The following is a 20,946-nucleotide window of genomic DNA, read 5'->3' as shown; positions in this document are numbered from 1 at the left end:
TATTATTTCAATGAGTATTTAGTATAAGAAAACTCACAGTTAAAAACGTCTTAACCGTATTTTATTACGAGTACACTTTAGTATTAGGGGGTTAATGATGGTTCAGTAAATTATACAGAGGGTGAAAGAAAGTTGCAATAGCTTCCTGCAGTTTCACAAATTTCACCAAACAATCTGTTTGTCCTCAGCTTCACCGACGGACTCTAAGCTGGAAGGCAAGACGCCCAGCTTGGGCACGAAGCTACGCCGGTGGTGCCGCAGTCGGCGCTGCCAGTTATGGCGACTACTGCTGTTGCCCTTCATCCCCATTCTCGCGCTTATCGTTCAGACTACGCTCTCCTTGAAGAACAGTCTCACTAATGGCAGAGAAGTCGCCGATGTTGAAGAACAGGTTTTTATAACTACTTTGTCATTCCTTTCTCTCTCTTTAAAAAAAAAATAGAGATAACTACGTGTTTCACTTGTACGAGTAGGTATACGTTTTGCTACTTGCATTGCCACAAAGACGACAAATATGCTAATTGTCTCGCAATTTTCATGTCAATTTTTTTTGTAAAATAAATAGTCTGTTGAACCCAACATGGTTTTTCATAAAATAAATTTTCTAATTATGCACTGTCAATTCCCACCGGCGGACCAGTCAGACATCGGACAGGCCACAGAGTAATACATCTGAGAGAGTATTGACTTTTTAAATGTAACTTTTAGAGATATTTATAAAGATATATTTTTCTCACTCGAATAGAGACTATTTTTGTATATTCTACAAAAATCTTTGTAAGTAATGTCTTAGTTTCATTATTGTATGATGATTGTTGGTCACAAACGAGCAAGTAGTTAATTATTTTAACGCGTCTAACCGACAGAGTTCCAGATGTATAGCAATAAAGTTTTGTACAGTATCTAATAATAACTTAAGTTATTTTTAGATACATTTAAACTTAGACCTTCCTACACACACAATGCCAAACAGTGTGTTATGTATTTCTTAAATTGTTGTTTACTTTCACTGTCTGAATTTTAATTACTCTATGTAACGCCTCCACTACTATGGCAACGGACTTTCATGAAAATTTATGGGTTTTTCCAAGAACGGAATACATTTTCTTTTAGAATCTAGTGATTGAAGAGTCACTTAATTACAATGCGGCGATTAAGCCAGCTTTATGGACAACCGATAGATTTTTATTTAAACTTCAGTCCATGGAAAATTTGCGATGGATTTGAATAAATTACTATACTAAAATTAAGGGCAATAGAATTGAAATAGTGGCAAAGCAATTATTATTAGGTTTCTTAATTATTTATTTCTTGGTCAGTGATAAAAAATATTAAATTTAATTTACTAAACTACCGTGTAAAAAGGGTCTGGTTTTAACATTTCCGACGCTCTGGGTGAGATTTTTTTTTGGTGTCAGCGGAAATCTTCCAAAGGGCACCACAAGCGATCCTTTATATCCGTCTCTGGCGCCTGTGGCTCCCCCTTATACCCGGCGCCTTGGGCGGTCGCTCCATCTGACCCTACCCTAACGATGTTACTGTGTGTAAATTGAAGTAATTGAAATTAGGTCTTGCTAAACATTTAAGGCTATAAACCTAATGACAACAAAGACTCCCTTTTTTTACATTTAGTCATTATCATCTCCCTGGTCTCTTACGTGGTGTCGGCGCACAAGGTTTTATAAACCTTAATGTTTTGGCTTCATTTTTACAGCCGGTCGTCTGCCTGTCGCCAAACTAACTTGTGCATACCATATTTGATTAGATATTAAGTATCTCGATGATTGAAGAAGCTTTGCTGTATAAGATATGAAACTTCTGACGCCGATTACAATTGGTGATGAATTAATATATACGTTGTTAATTGGAATACGCCAACATAACTTTGTCCGTAATGTTTTTTTTACATTCATTATTTAGACATGTTAAAATGAAATTATTTCACAGGTCAGCCGCGCGACTGAACTTGGAAAATTAGTGACAAGACTCCAGCAAGAAAGATCAGAAGTTGCTTTCTTTATTTTTACCAATGGCAGTACTTTACGGTAAGATACTATATAAGAAACTAGCTACCCGCGACTCCGTCTGCGCGGAATAAAAAATAGAAAACAGGGTAAAAATTATCCTATGTCTGTTTCCTGGTTCTAAGCTACCTGCCCACCAATTTTCAGTCAAATCGATTCAGCCGTTCGTGAGTTATAAATAGTGTAACTAACACGACTTTCTTTTATATATATAGATTATATGTCAGTTTTTTTTTAGTCATTTTAGTATATATCTATACTCGATAACTCGTCTTTCAAAATCCGATTCCTATCCGTCCGTTTATATAAATCGAAGTTAGTAAATAATAATGACTTTAAATACTTCATATCCTGAATCAATAAGTCGAATATTTTTTCATGTATGTTGATAGTAGGGGAGCCCAAGCGGGGATTTCGGGATTTCCTAAAGCACGGCAGATTAATATACAGGGGGATACTTTGTACCCGGTTAAGTACCTCCACAAAACATGAGGCCCATGTATAAGGCCGAACCGTTTTTCAAATTTTTTTTTGTCTGATCAGGCGAATCCCTCTAGATAATCGTCAGATTATGAGACAGTACGTTTAGAACATAAAGATAAACAATATATATCTTAATCTGACGCGCTTGAGTATTTCAAAATGGCGAATTTTTTTGCACATTATAAAAATGACCGCGAGTTTGCGTCCCATCGAAATCGTCAGATTAGTGAATGAGAGCTTATTTTGGAGCACTTAAAATATAACATTTTTTTCTTCTTATCGTCTAAGCTTTGCATCCCAATAGGTCTCTACGATGCTCGAGTAAATCCCCATTTAGCCTCGTGGGCTCCCCTACTATGACATTCGGATATCGAGATTCTACTGTTGCTACCTATCTTTGGGTTACGGTCGTGAGTTGTATTTATTGTTCTTATTATTGTTTTTTTTTTATATATCATAAGGAGGCAAACGACCAAACGGCCACCTGGATTCGCCACAGTAGCGAGGCAACCGTTGCCTATAGACATCCGCAAATGCAGATGCGTTGCCTACCTTTAAACTTAGACTCATGTTTTAGACAACACGGTAAACTCTTAATATAACATACTTAGAAATCACACGCAGGTTTTATATGTTAAGCAATGTAATGAACAAACGGATCACAAATGTTTTACTTGGAACAAGTTGAACAAAGTTCGTTGACTTGTCTTTGTGAGAATAGCACTTTACTCCCCGCTGAAAAATATCTGAGTACAACTTTGGACGACAATGGCTTATACGTAAATGAGTAAACAATTTGTTCTTTTACGATTTTAAGCTCTGTGATAATTAAAATAAGGTTTATATTTGTGATATCTTATTAATCCGATAATGGATTGATTAATGAGCTACACCATAGGGTGCAGGATTCTAAAGTATTTATTATTAAATTAGTTCAAAGAACATTGATTTTTTTTCTTACGGCTAACTAAATTTCAATAACATTGAATTTTGATGCAAAAAAATAATTTTACTTATCTTCTATATCTTTATCTATATATATATAAAAGAAAGTCGTGTTAGTTACACCATTTATAACTCAAGAACGGCTGAATCGATTTGACTGAAAATTGGTGGGCAGGTAGCGTAGAACCAGGAAACGGACATAGGATAATTTTTAGCCCGTTTTCTATTTTTTTTTATTCCGCGCGGACGGAGTCGCGGGTAAAAGCTAGTGTAATATAAAACATGATACAATTCATGATACAGTCCATCATATTAATAGCTATATCTGTCATACCTATACTACTGAGGTCCTAGCACGAAAATGTGCGAGAAAGCATTCGTACACAGCACAACGCCTATCATGTATACATACAACCTCAAATCTCATTTAGATTTTGACATAATATTGTCGATGGCGTTACGAAAACGCATAATGCAAATATTCGTGATAGACTCTCTGATAATTTGTACGTTTTTTTAACGTTTAGATTTGGGATATACATCATTGATTTATCTGACATGTTGTTAAATTCACTGAAGTGATCTCGTATTTTTTATGATAGGTATTAAAGTTATTCGTATATTTATTTATGTATACCGATTTATCGAAACCCGTAAACTGTTGTAAAGGAAAAGCAATTGTCATTTTTCGTTCATAAATCTTAACTTTTATGAACAACTAGCTTTTACCCGCGACTCCGTCCGCGCGGAATAAAAAAAATGCACCCAAGATAAAAAAGTTCCTATGTCCGTCTCCTAGTTCTAAGCTACCTCCCCATAAATTTTCAGCTAAATCAGTTCGACCGATCTTGAGTTATAAATAGTGTAACTAACACGACTTTCTTTTATATATATAGATTTGACGTTAGAAATAAATTAGTAACAAAAAAAACAAATCTTTTCATAATTAGTTTTTATTAGTCTAAGTCGTCTCATTGCAGGTCAAAAGCATTCTTGCAATAAAGAATTCATTTTGAATATTTGAACAAATAAATATTAACATTTCAATGTTAATTGGCATAAAAATCAACAACTGAAACGTAACTTCAAAGCAGAACCCTGATTTTAAGCATCTAATCTAAAGTTTATGATTTATCACATACTAGCTTTTACCCGCGACTCCGTCCGCGCGGAAAAAAAATGCACACAAGATAAAAAAAAGTTCCTATATCCGTCTCCTACTTCTAAGTTACCTCCCCATCAATTTTCAGCTAAATCAGTTCGACCGATCTTGAGTTATAAATAGTGTAACTAACACGACATTCTTTTATATATAACTAGCTTTTACCCGCGACTCCGTCCGCGCGGAATAAAAAAATAGAAAACGGGGTAAAAATTATCCTATGTCCGTTACCTGGTTCTAAGCTACCTGCCCACCAATTTTCAGTCATATCGATTCAGCCGTTCTTGATATAAATAGTGTAACTAACACGACTTTCTTTTATATATATAGAGTATACCGTTACTTGTGATGTAGGTGTAGCTGATACCTTCTTAGAGCAGAGTCCGTCAAAATTCAATGAATTGGAAACCTAATCACATCGGGACACTTTCCAAATGGAATCATCAAAATCATACTGACATCTTAAAGTATATTTGATACGTTATTTATATTAATGAGATATGAAGATATTATCTAATATATAAAATTCTCGTGTCACAGTTTTCGTTCCCGTACTCCTCCGAAACTGCTTGACCGATTCTCATGAAATTTTGTGAGCATATTCAGTAGGTCTGAGAATCGGCCAACATCTATTTTTCATAATCAAATCTTTTCAATTAATAATATTACTACTGACAAGTTCGTTAATATAATGGTGAAAATGGAAAAGTTTTGACATTGATAGATAATTGAGCATATTTCTCTGACATGTCACTTTATCATACCTCGATCGATTTCGTCAATTATCAATATTAGTGATATTTACTAACGACCTCACTCATTAGTCACTATGGGTGCACCTTAGGGTAGATTACAACATCTTCAGTAATCATTGTCTATGTAATTTAGTCAGGTTTTTACATAGAATTAGAGATCAACTATACCAAAGTAATAAATCTTATAGGAGCAATTGAATTCGTACAACAGATGACAAAAAGAAAAACAAAGTTCTCAAATGATTTCGATGCTCCAATAGTCTTGTCCTTGGCCTAAATTTGTTTCTCACTATGTACTCTATAGTTGGGGGAGTACTCATTCGTAATATTTGCTACTATTGTATCATAAAATTTGCATAAAACTTACATAAGTGATAACAGATTTGTTATGATTTATCTCCACTTATGTCAGTAAGCAACAAAATTAAAACTATACTTCCAATATTAAAATAACAATTTCAAATGTTACTAATATTATAAATGCGAATGTTTAGATGGATGAATGTTTGTTTGAAGATATCTCCGGAACGGCTGAATGGATCTGAATAGAATTTGGCTCAAATGTAAAATATAGTCGGGAAGAACAGATAGGCTACTTATTATGTTTTTTTTTAATTCCGCGCGGATGGAGTCCCAAGCTACAGCTAGTAAAATAACAAATTAAAAAACAAGTATGTTGTTTTCAAAATGTTGTTGGCGTGACCTAAAATGATGCCCTAACTAGTACCAGTTTTTCTTTAATGGCATTGTTACAACAACCTGTATTAGTTTGATCATCTAAGAATTTAGTTATAAAGTTGTTCTTTTACCAATTATTTATACAAAGTTCTAGGATATTTATTCGGCCACAGCATTCTACATTCTCGTGACCACACATCGTAGGTAATGGAAATCGATTTCGAAGCGTTGTAATTTCCGTTAGGTCGATCGACATGCACCGTATTTGCTCCGTGCTTGCACTGTCGTTTTGTCACTTTGATATTCAATCTTGCAATGTCTATCTAAAGGTAGATTTCTATTAATAAAACAATAATAGAAACACATACTGTATTACTCTAAAAAATATAGTTAAACACTGTTTAGTTAAACACGTCCTTTAACCTTACAGCCGGTAATTAATATTACGGACGTCAATAGTTATAAAAGATTTTTTTTACCCTTAAATATGTACCTATGGGTAATTTTAGTAGATATATCAGCAGTTTTTGTATTAATTTTACGAAGACAAGAAAAACATACACAAAGAGCTTTAAAAAATGTGTTTAAATAACCCAATATAAAATTTCGAGACTTAATTTAGAACTGCCATTGAATGTTACGTCAAAAAAAATCTCGGTTGAATCGCGGAATAAGGAAAGCCAAGTAGCTCTTAAGTCGGAACTAAATGCCGTGACCGTACCGGAAAATTGGAGAACTACAGGAAAAAGTACGAATAATATCTGAAGCGAAATAAATAAAAAAAAACAACTAAACAAAAACACAACAATGTAGTTAGAGTTAATTAAAACATGATAAAAAGTGTAAACAATTACATTTTCAAACATTTAAAGATCTAAACATCGTATGAGAATCTTTTCAAATAAATAATAAAGTAACCATTGCGTCATTTAGATACAATTTTTTGGTAGCGTTAACTTAATCTTTAAACTCCAAAAAAACCGTCTCTCTCATATCCTATAAAAAATATAACGATATGTTTATACACATGTACGGTATTGTACTAAGGGTAATACTTTCAGATCCAATCTAACGCAGCGCTTCGCAGCAACAGACAGTGCGGTGCAGCAGATGGGTGCACTGCCACCTCTCGTCTTCAAGAACCGCTCGAAACCGGTGGATGGCAGTTTCTTCCTTGCAGAACTAGCTGACTTAAGGTACAGTTCTTGTCTAACTCAGAGTCATTTGATGACCCTTAAGGTCCCTAGGTCCTTACCTAAGTCCCACCCTTAAAAAGGTCAGTGAATAAAGGCTTTTATTATTATTATTATAAGGTCCCTAGGTGTAGATTTATTATACTAAAGCTATAGTTTGAGACACGCTTAGTAACCAATTTACGAGTCCGAATACGACACTAAGGTTTACCACCTGGTTATTACTTGAGAGCAATTAATGTTATTGAAAAAGTTCTTTCGCTAAGAAAATTGTTCGAAGTTGATATCGAGGAGAAAAGTTGATGATTTATGTCTTTGAAAAGTTATAATGTGATGGCTACAAACTTGGAGACAGTTCCGACTGAAAAAGATGATTGAGGCTTGAGAATTAAGTATTTCAATCAGATTAATGTACTAGAAGTAAAGGTTTTGCTAAGTGGTTTATTGATATTTAAGAGAAGTAAGCAAATGTATATATATTATTTAATACCCTTGTCTCCATTTAGGTTAGGTTAGGTTCATCTTAAAATGAACAAAATTATGTCTGTCGTAAGCTGAATGTGAATTTTATCTACTTATTTCTTTTTACGTCAGAACCATAATAGAAATATCTTATCCGCATACAAACTGGATAAAATTCGGGGACATATGACAGATTATAAGACGAAAATAAGAGACATGTCGGAAATCCTAACGAAAGTGAGGAAGTTATTAACTTCGCAATATTATTGCTTACGTTAAAAACTCTTTGTTAAAAAAAACTGTAAATAATGTAGAATTGAAAAGATTTATTCCTTGAAGTGACTAATCAAATATAGAAGAAGGACAAGTAACATCAAAAATATTTTAATTGACTTAAAATTAGCAATTCATTTTTAAAAATTTTAGGTAATGTTTTAAATTGGCTTTTATCATGTTTTTCTATTTTTTAAATTCTATTAATTCTCTTCTATTACTCGATACGCATGTTGAGGTGGTTATACAAAATTACGTCATTTGTCATTTCGCAATAGCGGCCATTTTGGATTTATCAAAGTATCCTATATTGTACTTGTTAAGTCCTTTCATTTGGATGGTTTAGGGGGTTATGAAAAAGCGTCAGATTTGAACCTAAAGCTGATGCTTAACAGTGAGGCAGTTTTTCCGTTAAGCTATTATGGTCACGTAAAGTGCTTCTCTATAATTTCATTACATGAATAATTCAGAATTAATTCGATGAAAGCTTCCACATAACGACTTTGTTTTGCCGCCCTCTTTACCTTCCGTTCATATCGTTATTGAATATTAATGTACATTAGAATATTATTTAAATATTTACATGAATTTGTTTCCTTTAAGTGATATAATTTTTTTTAATTATACTTAAATATTAAGGCGGGTTTAGACTAGAGAATTTACTTGTAACAAAACAACCAGCCACACTATGATATGTTCTAGTGTATCACCCTTTCACGGACCACACGTGCTTTACTTTTACCTGTATTATACCATTCGTAAGAACGTTACATAACATAGAAATTCTTTAGATAAATGTTCTAGTGTATATTCACCTTTATGTACAACAACCAATAGACTAGACCATATTTTTTAATGACTTATGCATATGAAAATCTGCGAAGTCTCGAACAATCAGCAATACAATTTTTCGTTTCTTATGTGTTTGGCATGCAAATAAAAATTTCAACTAGATAATCAGTTGCTATTATAGTTTTAGCGTCAAAACTTTTAAAAAGCCTATCCTGAACACATCATGTTATAACTAGTCTGAGTTAAAAACTATGAACAATAGTTATACTTTTGTATTCGTAATTTAGCCGCTGATCACACCCTATCTTACTAATGGTGTTTGCGGTGTCATTATTATTCCATTAACAAATAACTGACTATAATGAATGTGCATTACCTTTATGAATGGAAAATGTTTATAGTAATTTCTAAATAACTAGTGCGTGCCGAACTCAGTCATTTTAAAGAAGTTGTTACCAAAGCATAGTTATAAAAATAAACCCGGAACCTTCTGAAATGTATATTATTCATTCCTCTTCCCAAGCGTTCCCTTCTCTGTCAAATTCACATCCCTTCCCATCCATTATCATTGGCAGAAAAAGGTGCTAAGGGCAAGGGGAGTAAAATTAGTCCTCCGGCTTCCATTTCACGCTTTACTTCTGTGTTGTGGTATCTCACCGGTCGAGCCGGACAATTTGTGCAACAAATGTTGTTACTGACGTCTACTCGTACCATTGTTTATTTGTCTGTCTATCTAGCTGCCTGGCCGCAAGTGAGCGTTTGGTCCGGGTACTCTTTGAAACGGCAGGGCTGATTTTGACGGGACTTTAATTGGATGGTATCTAATGTTTGAGGGACTATTTTAGGCTACTTTTTTAATTCCACGATATCGGAGTTGCGGACTACTGCTAGTTTTTAAGGATTTAATGTACATTGTCTTTAAAATAGAAAAGGTTAATGTAAAGTAATGTAGCAAATATAATAGAAAACATAACTTGGCAATAGAATTTGATGACATAAAAAACAGACCCGGAAACTTCCGAATATCCACAGACTATAAAAGATACATTTTGTATTTTATGCGCGATTTATTGCTGTGAGTCATAAAAAATTAATGTATCATACTGTTCGGGGACACACCTCTACGTATACACTCACTGTATTTATTTATTTATTTACTTATACAGGTACAACAAGTAAATTTTATGACACTAGCTGTCGCCCGCGAATCCGTCCGCGCGCATTTAAAATAAGTAGCCAATGTTGCGTTGGGTTGCCGTCCTTTAAGGAGATGGTACTTTGTAACAAATGGAATAACCAAACACGTAGTGCTAACAGTGACTTCTCACTGTTAAAACCTCTTTACAAAAATTTATTTACATCTCTGTTTTTGTAAAAAAAAATGAAAAGGTTAAGAATATGTTTTATTCAAGTCTGCGAAAAGTCACAAAATCATTTAAGATAAAGAAACAAAGATCCAATTTCCAAAAGGCTTATATATAAGACTAAAAAAATATTCCGTCGTGATTTCAAAAATCTAAAAAGAAACGACAGTATTGTGATCGAGCTTTACTCAAGGTCTTTTGAGATCGAGGATACGCACAGTTAAGGAATTAAATTCGTTTCCCACTTAGATCGAATATTTTTTATTGTTGCCATAGTAATTTTTCTTCGTATAGACCAACAAAGTTATCTGATTCAATGGGCATAAGTCAAACTAAATGACGGCTCACTAGTGCCCCCTGAAAATATCAAAATAGTGTCACAAGATCCTTGGACTGTAACTGGCAAGTCATATTTTTTACGTCATCAATTTCTTTTTCTTTGCTTGTGTAGGTTATTTCATATTTTCTGATAGAACTAATAGTGATTGCAGCCCCTCCTAATGATTGCACCGGAAGCCTTAAACAAATTTCTTCGAAATGTGTAGGAAAACGTCCTGTAATTTTTAGCAGCACAGTTATCATAGTTTTTCCCTCGGAACTTAATATCTGTGAACACAATTCCATACACAATAATAGAAACATTTATGAATCATTCATTTAATACAATATCCTGGTCTCTGGGGTTTTACCGCAAAAAATAGCAATTACTTTATTGTGACCGAGTTAAAACTAGGTTCATTCCATAATAGTACTATGCATAACATTTCACTCTTTGTTCAATAAGGGTTATTAGAATACTGACTTCTAGAGAACTAGTAACTGTTAATTCTAAACAGTTTAGGAAACACAACATTGGCAACGAACGAAATAAAGAGGTGGTACCCGATTTTATTCATTAAATCAATCGATCTAATGGGAACAAAAATTCCTATTGCGCTGATTGGTAGAGCAATCAGTCCAAAGGAACCCACCCAAATAGTAATTTTCGTAGCTAAGATTTTTCTTAAACCTTAAATAGTAATGATGTTTAATATTATGAAGGAGAAAATCAACTTGGTCTCAGGACAGTATTATGAGAATATTTATCAATTTCCGTTCTATAATCTTCGAAGTGTCTACATTCCTTAAGCAAATCAAAATTTCCGTTAACTTATTGATCCCATCTCCAAGTAAATTCCAATCCCATAAGTAAGTAATTTGAGAGTAATCTTACTAATATTATAAACTAGCTTTTACCCGCGACTCTGTCCGCGCGGAACAAAAAATAGAAAACGGGGTAAAAATTATCCTATGTCCGTTTCCTGGTTCTAAGCTACCTGCCCACCAATTTTCAGTCAAATCGATTCAGCCGTTCTTGAGCTATAAATAGTGTAACTAACACGACTTTCTTTTATATATATAGATATAGATATAAGTATGTTTTAATGGATGGATGGATGTTTGTTAGAAAGTATCTCCAAAACGGCTGCATGGATCTAGCTGATATTTTGCATAGGTTTACAACAAACTCTGTAAGAATACATAGGCTACTACTATTATTTTAAACCACGCGGGCGGAGTCGGGAGCAACAACTAGTTTTTTTAGATAAAAGAAAAGGTAAAGAATCACCTATATACAACAATAAGAGTTGCCAGCTTTAATGTAGAGAAGAAAATGGTTGGAGATAATGAAAGAAAGACGGATGATGGAGCAGTGAAGAAGTTAGGTAATACCTTTTACAAGAAAATTATATTAATAGAAAACTCATTGTACTGATATGTAACATCAGTTCAACTTCAGCTCAAGCAAGTTGCTTAGAAAATAAGGAAATACTCGTACAGATTCATAATAACACAGCGGCATACTGTAACATACATAACGTTCCCCAGTCGCTGTAACTGTTAGTTTTTGCAATTACTATACGTAGTAAAGTCACCGCATAAATGAAAACAAAATAGCTGCAGTGCAGTATTGACTGCAACGAGCATTCGCGGGCCTTTAGGATGGAAGTTTCTTGAAATGTGACTGTGACGTAACAGCACTGTCACAAAATGTTTTAACCTAATTCATTCAAAAAAATCTATTAGTTTCAGTGTTTAAGTGGCAGCGTGATAAGATAGCAATTTCTAGCAGAAGAAAGTCTAAACCAGAGTTGGAGTAAGAAGTTAAAATCCATTCGCTTCTCGTAGCATCCGGACATTTTAAAAAGTTGTAGGCACTTATGTAACTAATTCACTTGGCTATTACTCTGAACAAAACAATGACACCGGCCATATTTCTTCTAATCCTATGTTCCATGCAAAATAGTACCAGTAACCGTAAATTTGCAAAATATGATTAAAGTAAGTATCCCATTGATCCAAGAATTTCTACCAAAGCTGAACTGTGATATATGATCTTAACATATCATAGTAACATATATGTTACTGTGTCAAGACATATTAGAAGTAATAAAAGAGTAATAAATATAGCCCTTAAATTATACTAATGGACAGCGACCCTATAAACACTTAACATGACAAGGTGTGTCTCAAGATTGTAACTTTTTACGACTTCATCTGAATATTACTCATAAAAATACACAGGATTACTTGTTAATGTGCAGAAATTAACTTTTATTTACATGTTTTTATTTATTATCTTTTTGTATATCGTCTTAATAAATTTAATGATGAGTAATTTGCATCATATTTTTTCGAAACAATTCGCGGTCCTTTAAAATATTAATTACACGGATTATGCTCTTTGTTATCATCCCCTCTATAGTAAACTAGCAGTTGCTCGCGACTTTATCCGCGCGGAATTAAAAAATCTAGTAATAAGTATAGCCTATGTCATTCGGGGATAATGTAGCTTCACAACAGTGTATTTTTTTTATCAAAGGTTCAGTAGTTTCGGAGCCTATTTAATGCAAATAAACAAGCAATCAAATATTTCCTGTCTATAATATTGGTATAAATAAACTTCTACTTCTCAAAATGTCTCTCCTCCTGTAAGTTGTCGGTCAGCTTAGGAAACTTATATCAGTTTTATGCAAAGACAAACAGGTCTTCGGTGCTGATAATACTGGTGCACTGACGGATTTTCCGCATCCACCCGCAAACACGATGTACGCTTAATAAACAAAAGAAATCTATTTTCTTTGTATTTCGCGAATCCTGATATTGTAACTAATGTTTTTCTACCATCTAATAAGAAGAAATTTCTCCCGGGAGAGTAGAACATTTATCAATTAAGCATTATTCGTTCCCTAAACGTGTAGTATAAACAAGTGACGAGCGATGGTGATACGACAAACTTTACCGTGGACAAACCTAACGTAGTAATTACACGTTGAAATTGAACGGATCTTTCCATTCTGCAAACTGGCAAATACAGTAATGCTAACATCGCGTCCTGGAGCACGTTTCTAACCCGATTGTGAAAAGTTCGCTTATTAATAATCTTAGGCAATACCAGCTAGGATTTTGACTACGTTTTATTTTCAATTGTTCTTTCTGTGTTTTCTTTATGTTATCTAAAAAGAGTAAGTAATTAAAAACGCGATTGTCAATTATTAACAGTCAACAGATTCCTAAATATGATCCTTTCCGAAAAACGCTTTGGCTTTGAAACTATCACCAAAAGGATCAGAAAAGTAGCCCAAATGGCAGAACCCGACAGTCTATTGTCTCGATTATGAAATATATTAAATTGGTTTTTATTTTTCTTAGAGCTAACATCAACCCCGGTACATCGATGACGGAGGCAGTAGAGTGGTATACGAACGCGAACGCCGCGCTACTCAACCATCTCACCAAGGAGATCAAAGACACTGACAGCAGTACTATATGGAGGTAATTTGCCTAAAATCATGAGACTTCATCCATTTTTCATTATACATTATGCTTATGTATTACATTCATATTTTCCAATTACAGCCTCAGAGTCGTTGTCTAGGTCCCATTCTAGCTTTTTAAAATTTTTGGAAGTGGCAGATGTTTTCATAAATATTTTTTAGTAAATTTTCATATTCATCAGCCAGTCGTAGGTAGGTAGGCGAGGTTGATGAATACTGTCAGGCAAACTATTTTATAACATTCTTTAGAAAATACAGATAAAAATATTCAAAAGATTACTCAATAGGTATGGTGGCAAGTATTGAGGTTAACTAATATTGGCGGATATGAACATCTTCGATTAAAACTTCAAGTTATCGAGATGTGACGTCATTTGTTCATATCTAGGAAGTGGGTCGCCGATTATCGTATAATAAATTCAACTAATTATCCTTCTATAAAAATCAAATATATCGGAGAAATTATTTATTGAAAGTTGTAATAAAATGTAATTGTAGAAACCCACTTACAAAGTATTGGAAGATCTTACGTTAGAAAGCAACGCTTGCGAAAGTCCTCGGAGCAAAATTAGTCAATATACATTTAATATCAATACGTCATTTTTTATGAGCTCACCAATTGTTTTACTATTTAATACTGAAAAAGAAAAACATGTACAAAAATATAAAACATCAAAAACTATGTCATTGAAGCCATGATAAATGCAAGTTGTCGCTACAATGAACCATTTGAACCAGCGAAACCTCTCCCTTGCAGAATATCTTCTATATAGCACGACGTATTGTGCAACAAAACTATTGGACCAGAATACTTTCTTTATAAAATGTATTCTTTGTTTTTCTTCTTTTTATGAAATTATTAAAACATTTATTTATGAAACATTTCAAATCAATCTTTAAATCCTTAAATTGAAAGGGTTCCGAAATTCCATTACATATATATACATATACAGGCAAAGCTAATATAAATTTCGTAGTATCTTTGGACTTCAACCCACAAATAGTTTTAATAAATCTTAACAGTAAACGCCTTTTTCTTAAAACAGTACGATCAAAATACTTTATAAGGCTTTCAAGATATGTATATCGTTTTTAATAATATGAAAAAGTTGTATTATTAATGCATAGTCCTTTCTTGCAGGTATTTAGTAGGCTTTAAAAACTTGCTTCGAAGTATAGAGTGCAAAGGGATTGCTTCAGTGCTCGGTATAAACTACTTCGCAAGAGGATATTTGCAACCCCGGTCACATGAAAGGTTAGTTGTAGTTCTTGATCGTTAATGCTTCTTTAATTTTCACTTAATCATAAAATTTAAGTTTGAAGGTGTTTGTGACATACCACGGGTGTGAGTTCAAAGTTTTGTGATCTCTCCATTTAAGTGCCAACCACTTTCTCTTTTTATGAACGTTTTTAAACCTTCGATTCCTGACCATATTTAAAACTAAGGCTTTTCATCTATAGGTATATATCACATATGGTGTTGGGTCGTGATCTTCTGGACAATACGTTGAATCTGGTGCCATCTCTGATACCTCTGCATAAGGATATCAAAGAAGACAGTCCTGAGTATCAAGTTCTGGAGAAGAAGTAAGCCCCTTTAAATCGCTCGGTTTTTATATATTTCAATTGCCCATGAGCATTATATTAAAGTTGAAAAGTACCAACGATAGATTATCTCTTTTTTTCTTTTCAATAAAAGTAAATTAGATTTTTGATTGCATAGATTTCTTTTGATTACTAAATTTTTAGGGTACACTGCTAACGCCTCGTGAAAGTGCCTCAGTAATTTGACTACAAATCTTTTCAATTTATTTCTTTAAATAAATTAGCAAGTTATCTTATGGTAGTAGTTTCTTCTCAGAAAAGTCCTTCAGAAAGATCAACAAAACTCTAGCCGTTCACAAGTGTTCGAATTAATGTGTTTGTTTTGAACAAGGGCATTATTTGCGAGCCGAGTTCACTGTCTTGTTACTCGTATATCAAATAAATGAGCGTCTCTGCTAATGATATTATATCAAGAAAAATTAAACAAACACATCAAACTAAAGTTAGTATAAAACAATGATCCCTTAAAGTATTTTTGTATGAAATGGCAACATAAATTGTTAAGGTTACGGCCTGCTGAAATTGAGGTCCTGGTCGAATCTGCCATCTTACTTCTTACCAATATTATAAATGCAAATATTTGGATTTGTGGATGGATGTTTGTTAAAAGGTATCTCCAGAACGGCTGAAGGGATCTCGCTAAAATTTGGCACAAATGTAAAACATGGTCTAGAAGAACACATGGGCTATTACGTTTTTCTAAAACTACAGTGATACTGTCGTCGGTTCCCATTGTCAAAAAAAACTCCTATAAAAATTTATTATCGTCTATCTTATGGTCTTTGAGGAAAAAAGTAGGTTAAAATAGAAAAGTCACTTAATTAATCTTTTCACGTGATATGAAAGAAATAAAAAATGTATATCTATAGTTCGCTTTGATTCAGTCTTTTAAAACCCGCTTTTTGAATTTTTCACAAGGAACCAGCAAATAGTGGATAATAAATACCAGGAGGGCAGCGTGAGCGATGCTATAGAGTACTTCGATCAGACGGCCACTTTACTCGATAAGCTGCGAGCGGTGCAGAAACAGTTGCGCCAATATATCAGGTACATTCTGGTTTCACTACTTAAGCTTATATCGTCCTGGTACTTTATACTACAAATATACAGCGATCTTTTTAATATAGTAATGATTTTTTCTCCCTTTCTTTTGGGAAATTAGGCTTCGGTTTTTCAAATCTTAAAAGTATTATTAAGTATTAATCATATTCCTATTTCATTCATATATAATCCGAAGTGAAGTACCAAAAACCAAACCTAAACCTAAAAGTAAACCTCTTTTTTCGCGCAATATTTTATGATGTGAAGAACCATGACAAATAAATCAAAGAATCTATATAGTCTCGTCTCTTAGTTCTTGGTTTAATTTCATCGTTCAATAGATTCAAAGTAAATAGTTCGTATCTAATTCGTTACGTGATCGCTGTATAAAAGCCGGAGCTCAGCTTCAGTGAATCCGGTCGACATATTGAAGCCACGCTCTTATTACGTCACAAATAAAATCGTTAAGGAAACCGAATGAAAAGATTTAACGACACCTTAAACTACTTTAAACTTTATTAATTTACAGTATTAAGTTTTACTACTACTATAATATTTCTAAACCCCAATAATTGATATTTTTTATTAGGTAAAATTATTAGGTAAGATTTTTTATTTCACAAAATTTTAGCGAAGCATGATTTAAATTGTTCAAAGAAAGAGTAACAGAACACCAGAACTATGCACCAGAGCCTTTTTTGTTTAAATTTAGAAATAACCATTAATAAATAAACAAAAGCTATGTTCCAAGTACTTTCACGCCGAGAAGTAAGCATATTGTTACGATTCTTCATTAATGATTTTTTCGATTTATTTTCAGGGAAGGTGTTAACGAAAGTCTTACAGAAGCAAGAAGGAGTGAGGCAGTGTGTGCTGGTATACTAGTTCTTGTTTGTGTGGTTTCACCGATTATAATTGCTCTAGTGAGAAATGCAGTTAATACAATTCAAGTAAGCGCAAACAAATCAAATCAACTTAAATATCATCCAAACATCAATATATTGAATTTGATTCAGATAGCTCTAAGTAGCACATCTGCTGCTTAAAATGCTGGAATATATTTTTGTAAACTTTACAGGTCTATGCCAGAAATCTTTCTGAAAAAGCTCGAGAGCTGGAGTACGAGAAGGAGCTGAGCGATTCGTTACTATATCAAATGCTGCCGCCCAGTGTTGCTAAACAATTGAAGCAGACTCAACAGGTGAGTACATACGTCCAAAACAAAAGAGCATCGAATCGACAACTGACCCCTTTTCCAAAATGAACCGTTACCTCAGACCCCCATGGCCAAATTACCTACTTTTAAGATCAATTTTTTTTTTCATTCTGACTTAGGTCAATAGAAGAAGACAGTGAGAATTAGCAATGCTTTAAGTTCGAATTTGGGAATCCCTGATTTAAAGAGTTTTCAATCTTCGGGAACTTCTTGTTAAAAAGTTCAAATGAGTATGAATTTATTATTAGCTTGACTAATGAATGAATGAAGTGCCAGTACAACCTTTACCATGTCCGTCAACTACAATAGGATTTTAAGACGATCGTTAGAATAATTATGAATTCCACCCTCTGTTTCATAAATATGGACGTCATTGAATTTTAACACGAACTTTATTGGACAGGAAATTTATTTTCAGGTACCTGCAGAATTCTTCGCATCTGTGACAGTTTACTTCAGTGACATCGTTGGCTTCACCGCAATAGCAGCTGTTTCTACTCCATATCAGGTTTGTAGTTCAATTAGTACCTTTAACAGTGGTTACTTCTAAAATGATTTTAGTTATTGTTTTATAAGTTCTTTTATATTCATATATCCTTTTGGTAACTACAGGTGTTACTTAATTGATTTCTTTTTGTAATGATCTGTAGGTTATTCACATTTTATAGGTTTTTATGGCTTAGGGTGGCGTATTTTAGTGTCTAATTTCAAAATTATTTACAGGTGATCAGTTTTCTCAACTCTGTGTACAAGCTGTTTGACGAACGCATCGAATGTTATGACGTCTACAAAATTGAAACGATCGGTGACTCATACATGGTTGCATCAGGGTTGCCTGTCAGAAATGGTATTTGCTTTTTGTTTTTTCTTAGGATCTTGATACGTAAAAAATTAATTACTACTACGTTTTTCACATATTTCAGGAAATAAACATGCAACAGAAATCGCTAGCATGGCTTTGGAATTGCTAGAGGCGACATCTACCTGTCGTTTACCGCACCGGCCCGATCAGGTACCTACTTAGGTAATAATCGTCTCAGTGTTTTTGCCCATACATACTACAAGTATTTCTATATCAACCACAGCTTTGCATGATTATATTTTGATTTTTTATGCTTAAAGTCACAATTATCTATATATTGCTTTAAATATCAAATTGCTATGATTTTAAAAGATACATTTTCAAAATACGACCAGCAGACCGACAACTACCCGACAATAGATGGCGCTGAACTTAAAAATTTATCAAATGAAATTTATTGGTATACAAAAAGACAGATTATGCTTTTCAAGAACTAAACCTGCTTATAAAATGTATTGAATTAGTTTGACTATAGTATACAAAAACTATCTGTTAATATTTCAGACTCTTTGCATGAGAAGTGGTATCCACACGGGGCCTTGTGTGGCCGGTATAGTGGGCAGTAAGATGCCAAGATATTGTTTATTTGGGGACACGATTAACACGGCCAGCAGGATGGAAAGCACTGGAGAACGTACGTATGAAATCCTACATGTACAACACATTTGTTTGAGTTTTCCCGTAGACGTCTTTATTCAACTTGAAATCTTGTTCACGTAGCCATGAAAATTCAGATCTCAGAAGACGTGAAAAGAGCATTGGATAAATCTGGAAAATTTATTACGGCGCCTAGAGGACTTGTCGATGTTAAGGTAATACCTACATACATTTACTAAATAGCTTGGTTCATTTAATAATTAACAAGTTTTCATTGTTCAGTGTCAAGTGTTATACTCGTACAATCTGAAATCGTTAGGTCAATAACAAATAAATTTTCTGGCAATATAAAAGTTCCAGACCTATCTTAATATCCAATTTAAGATGTTTTTTTTATTTCATAACTGCACTGAAAACTCATAATCTAAGTAGTTTTTTTTTTTTGTAATGTTTCAAACGTAATTTCATATTATAAAATTATATTTTTAAAGGGCAAAGGGGAGATGATGACATACTGGTTAGAAGGAAGAACGGACCCGTCTCCGATCAGACCGACCACATCGTCTCTGGACTGCACGCCCAGCTTCCTCGCCAGGATCCACTCCAAGGGCAGGTCGTCGCCGAGATACCAATCGGAATCGAAAAGAGAACAACATTGATTCTTGAAATTAACAAATTTACTGAGAGAGATTAGTTTATTATCTTACACATAGTTAATTTACACTTGTTTGTCTGTCGCGTTGAAGTTCTTGTTGTCAGGAGAGATTTCATATAAAAGTGCAGATGCTTTACTTACCTTTCATCGACGGAGAAGAGGACGCACAGAAAGAAGATATTTCACCATTCATATGCATCCCTTTCCGTCAAATCCACTTCCCATCCTTTCCTTATAAGGAAAGGGATGGGAAGGGAAAGTGGAATAAAATTAGGCTTCCGGCACCACACTCATCAGACGAAACGCGGAATTACTTCCACTCGACGCCTGTCTTCTGTGTGGTCGTGATATTTCACTGAGCGAGGCCAATTCGTGCAACGGATATTGTTGTTGCTGACGTCTACCACTGTTAAATTATGACATTTAAGTATTATGACTCTTACGGATGCTGATAGGTAGCGATGATTATAACTTTGTAGTTCTATGTTTTATAAAATAATGGAATGTAAGCATTATTTTCCTACAATACCAAAGAGATCAAAACTAGGTAAGCTTTAGTAGATAACTTTACTTGACATGTCGCTGTTTTGCAAATTTGCACTTAAAATTTATAGATAATTTTAATTATAAGTTAGTCGTAGGATCAAAAATACAAAAATTAATGATTGCGTTAGAAATCTTGCTTTTTGATTTACTTGAATTTTTGATAAACCTAAAATTTATTTGTTAACTATTTAATAGTTTTGATGTTCCTAAAATTATGGTTCTTTAAACTACAATAGTGGGATAGTGCGTTAAAACAGTTGATGGTTTTTTTGCATTATAATATTAGATTTACGATATTATTAAAATGTGACTTGTAAATTATATTTTTTAGAATAAGTGAGTGTTTAAATTTTGTAATGTCACCGTCTCTAGTCAAATGTAGTGCAATAAATGACCCATAAAATCGGTTCTTTAATTCTGAAACCCTTATTATGTATGTCTTATGATTGACAATGAATTCTTTAGCATATTATAT

General features: G+C 33.7%; 1 protein-coding gene across 1 annotated transcript; it reads left to right on the top strand.

Annotated features, from left to right (window-relative positions):
* The first annotated feature begins 252 nt into the window (after positions 1-252).
* LOC106712158 (receptor-type guanylate cyclase Gyc76C) lies at positions 253-20,167 on the top strand. Its single transcript, XM_014504619.2, has 15 exons — positions 253-391; positions 1,948-2,045; positions 7,109-7,243; positions 13,825-13,947; positions 15,091-15,204; positions 15,411-15,536; positions 16,473-16,601; positions 17,416-17,545; positions 17,674-17,796; positions 18,230-18,319; positions 18,535-18,658; positions 18,735-18,823; positions 19,178-19,307; positions 19,394-19,485; positions 19,762-20,167. The coding sequence occupies exons 3-15, from the start codon at positions 7,158-7,160 to the stop codon at positions 19,927-19,929; spliced, it is 1,524 nt and encodes a 507-aa protein (XP_014360105.2). The 5' UTR covers positions 253-391; positions 1,948-2,045; positions 7,109-7,157; the 3' UTR covers positions 19,930-20,167.
* Positions 20,168-20,946: the final 779 nt, after the last annotated feature.

Source organism: Papilio machaon, chromosome 13 (genome assembly GCF_912999745.1).
Source record: "Papilio machaon chromosome 13, ilPapMach1.1, whole genome shotgun sequence".
Classification (NCBI taxonomy): domain Eukaryota; kingdom Metazoa; phylum Arthropoda; class Insecta; order Lepidoptera; family Papilionidae; genus Papilio; species Papilio machaon.
Note: the sequence above shows the minus strand (reverse complement) of the source record. Positions and strands in the feature narration are given on the sequence as shown.

Bases quoted from the DNA above. Each gene is read 5' to 3' on its own strand.
- LOC106712158 (XM_014504619.2), top strand. From the start codon at position 7,158: ATGGGTGCACTGCCACCTCTCGTCTTCAAGAACCGCTCGAAACCGGTG. The intron at 15,537-16,472 runs GTAAGCCCCTTT...ATTTTTCACAAG, and splicing joins TATCAAGTTCTGGAGAAGAA to GAACCAGCAAATAGTGGATA. The intron at 19,308-19,393 runs GTACGTATGAAA...TTGTTCACGTAG, and splicing joins GATGGAAAGCACTGGAGAAC to CCATGAAAATTCAGATCTCA.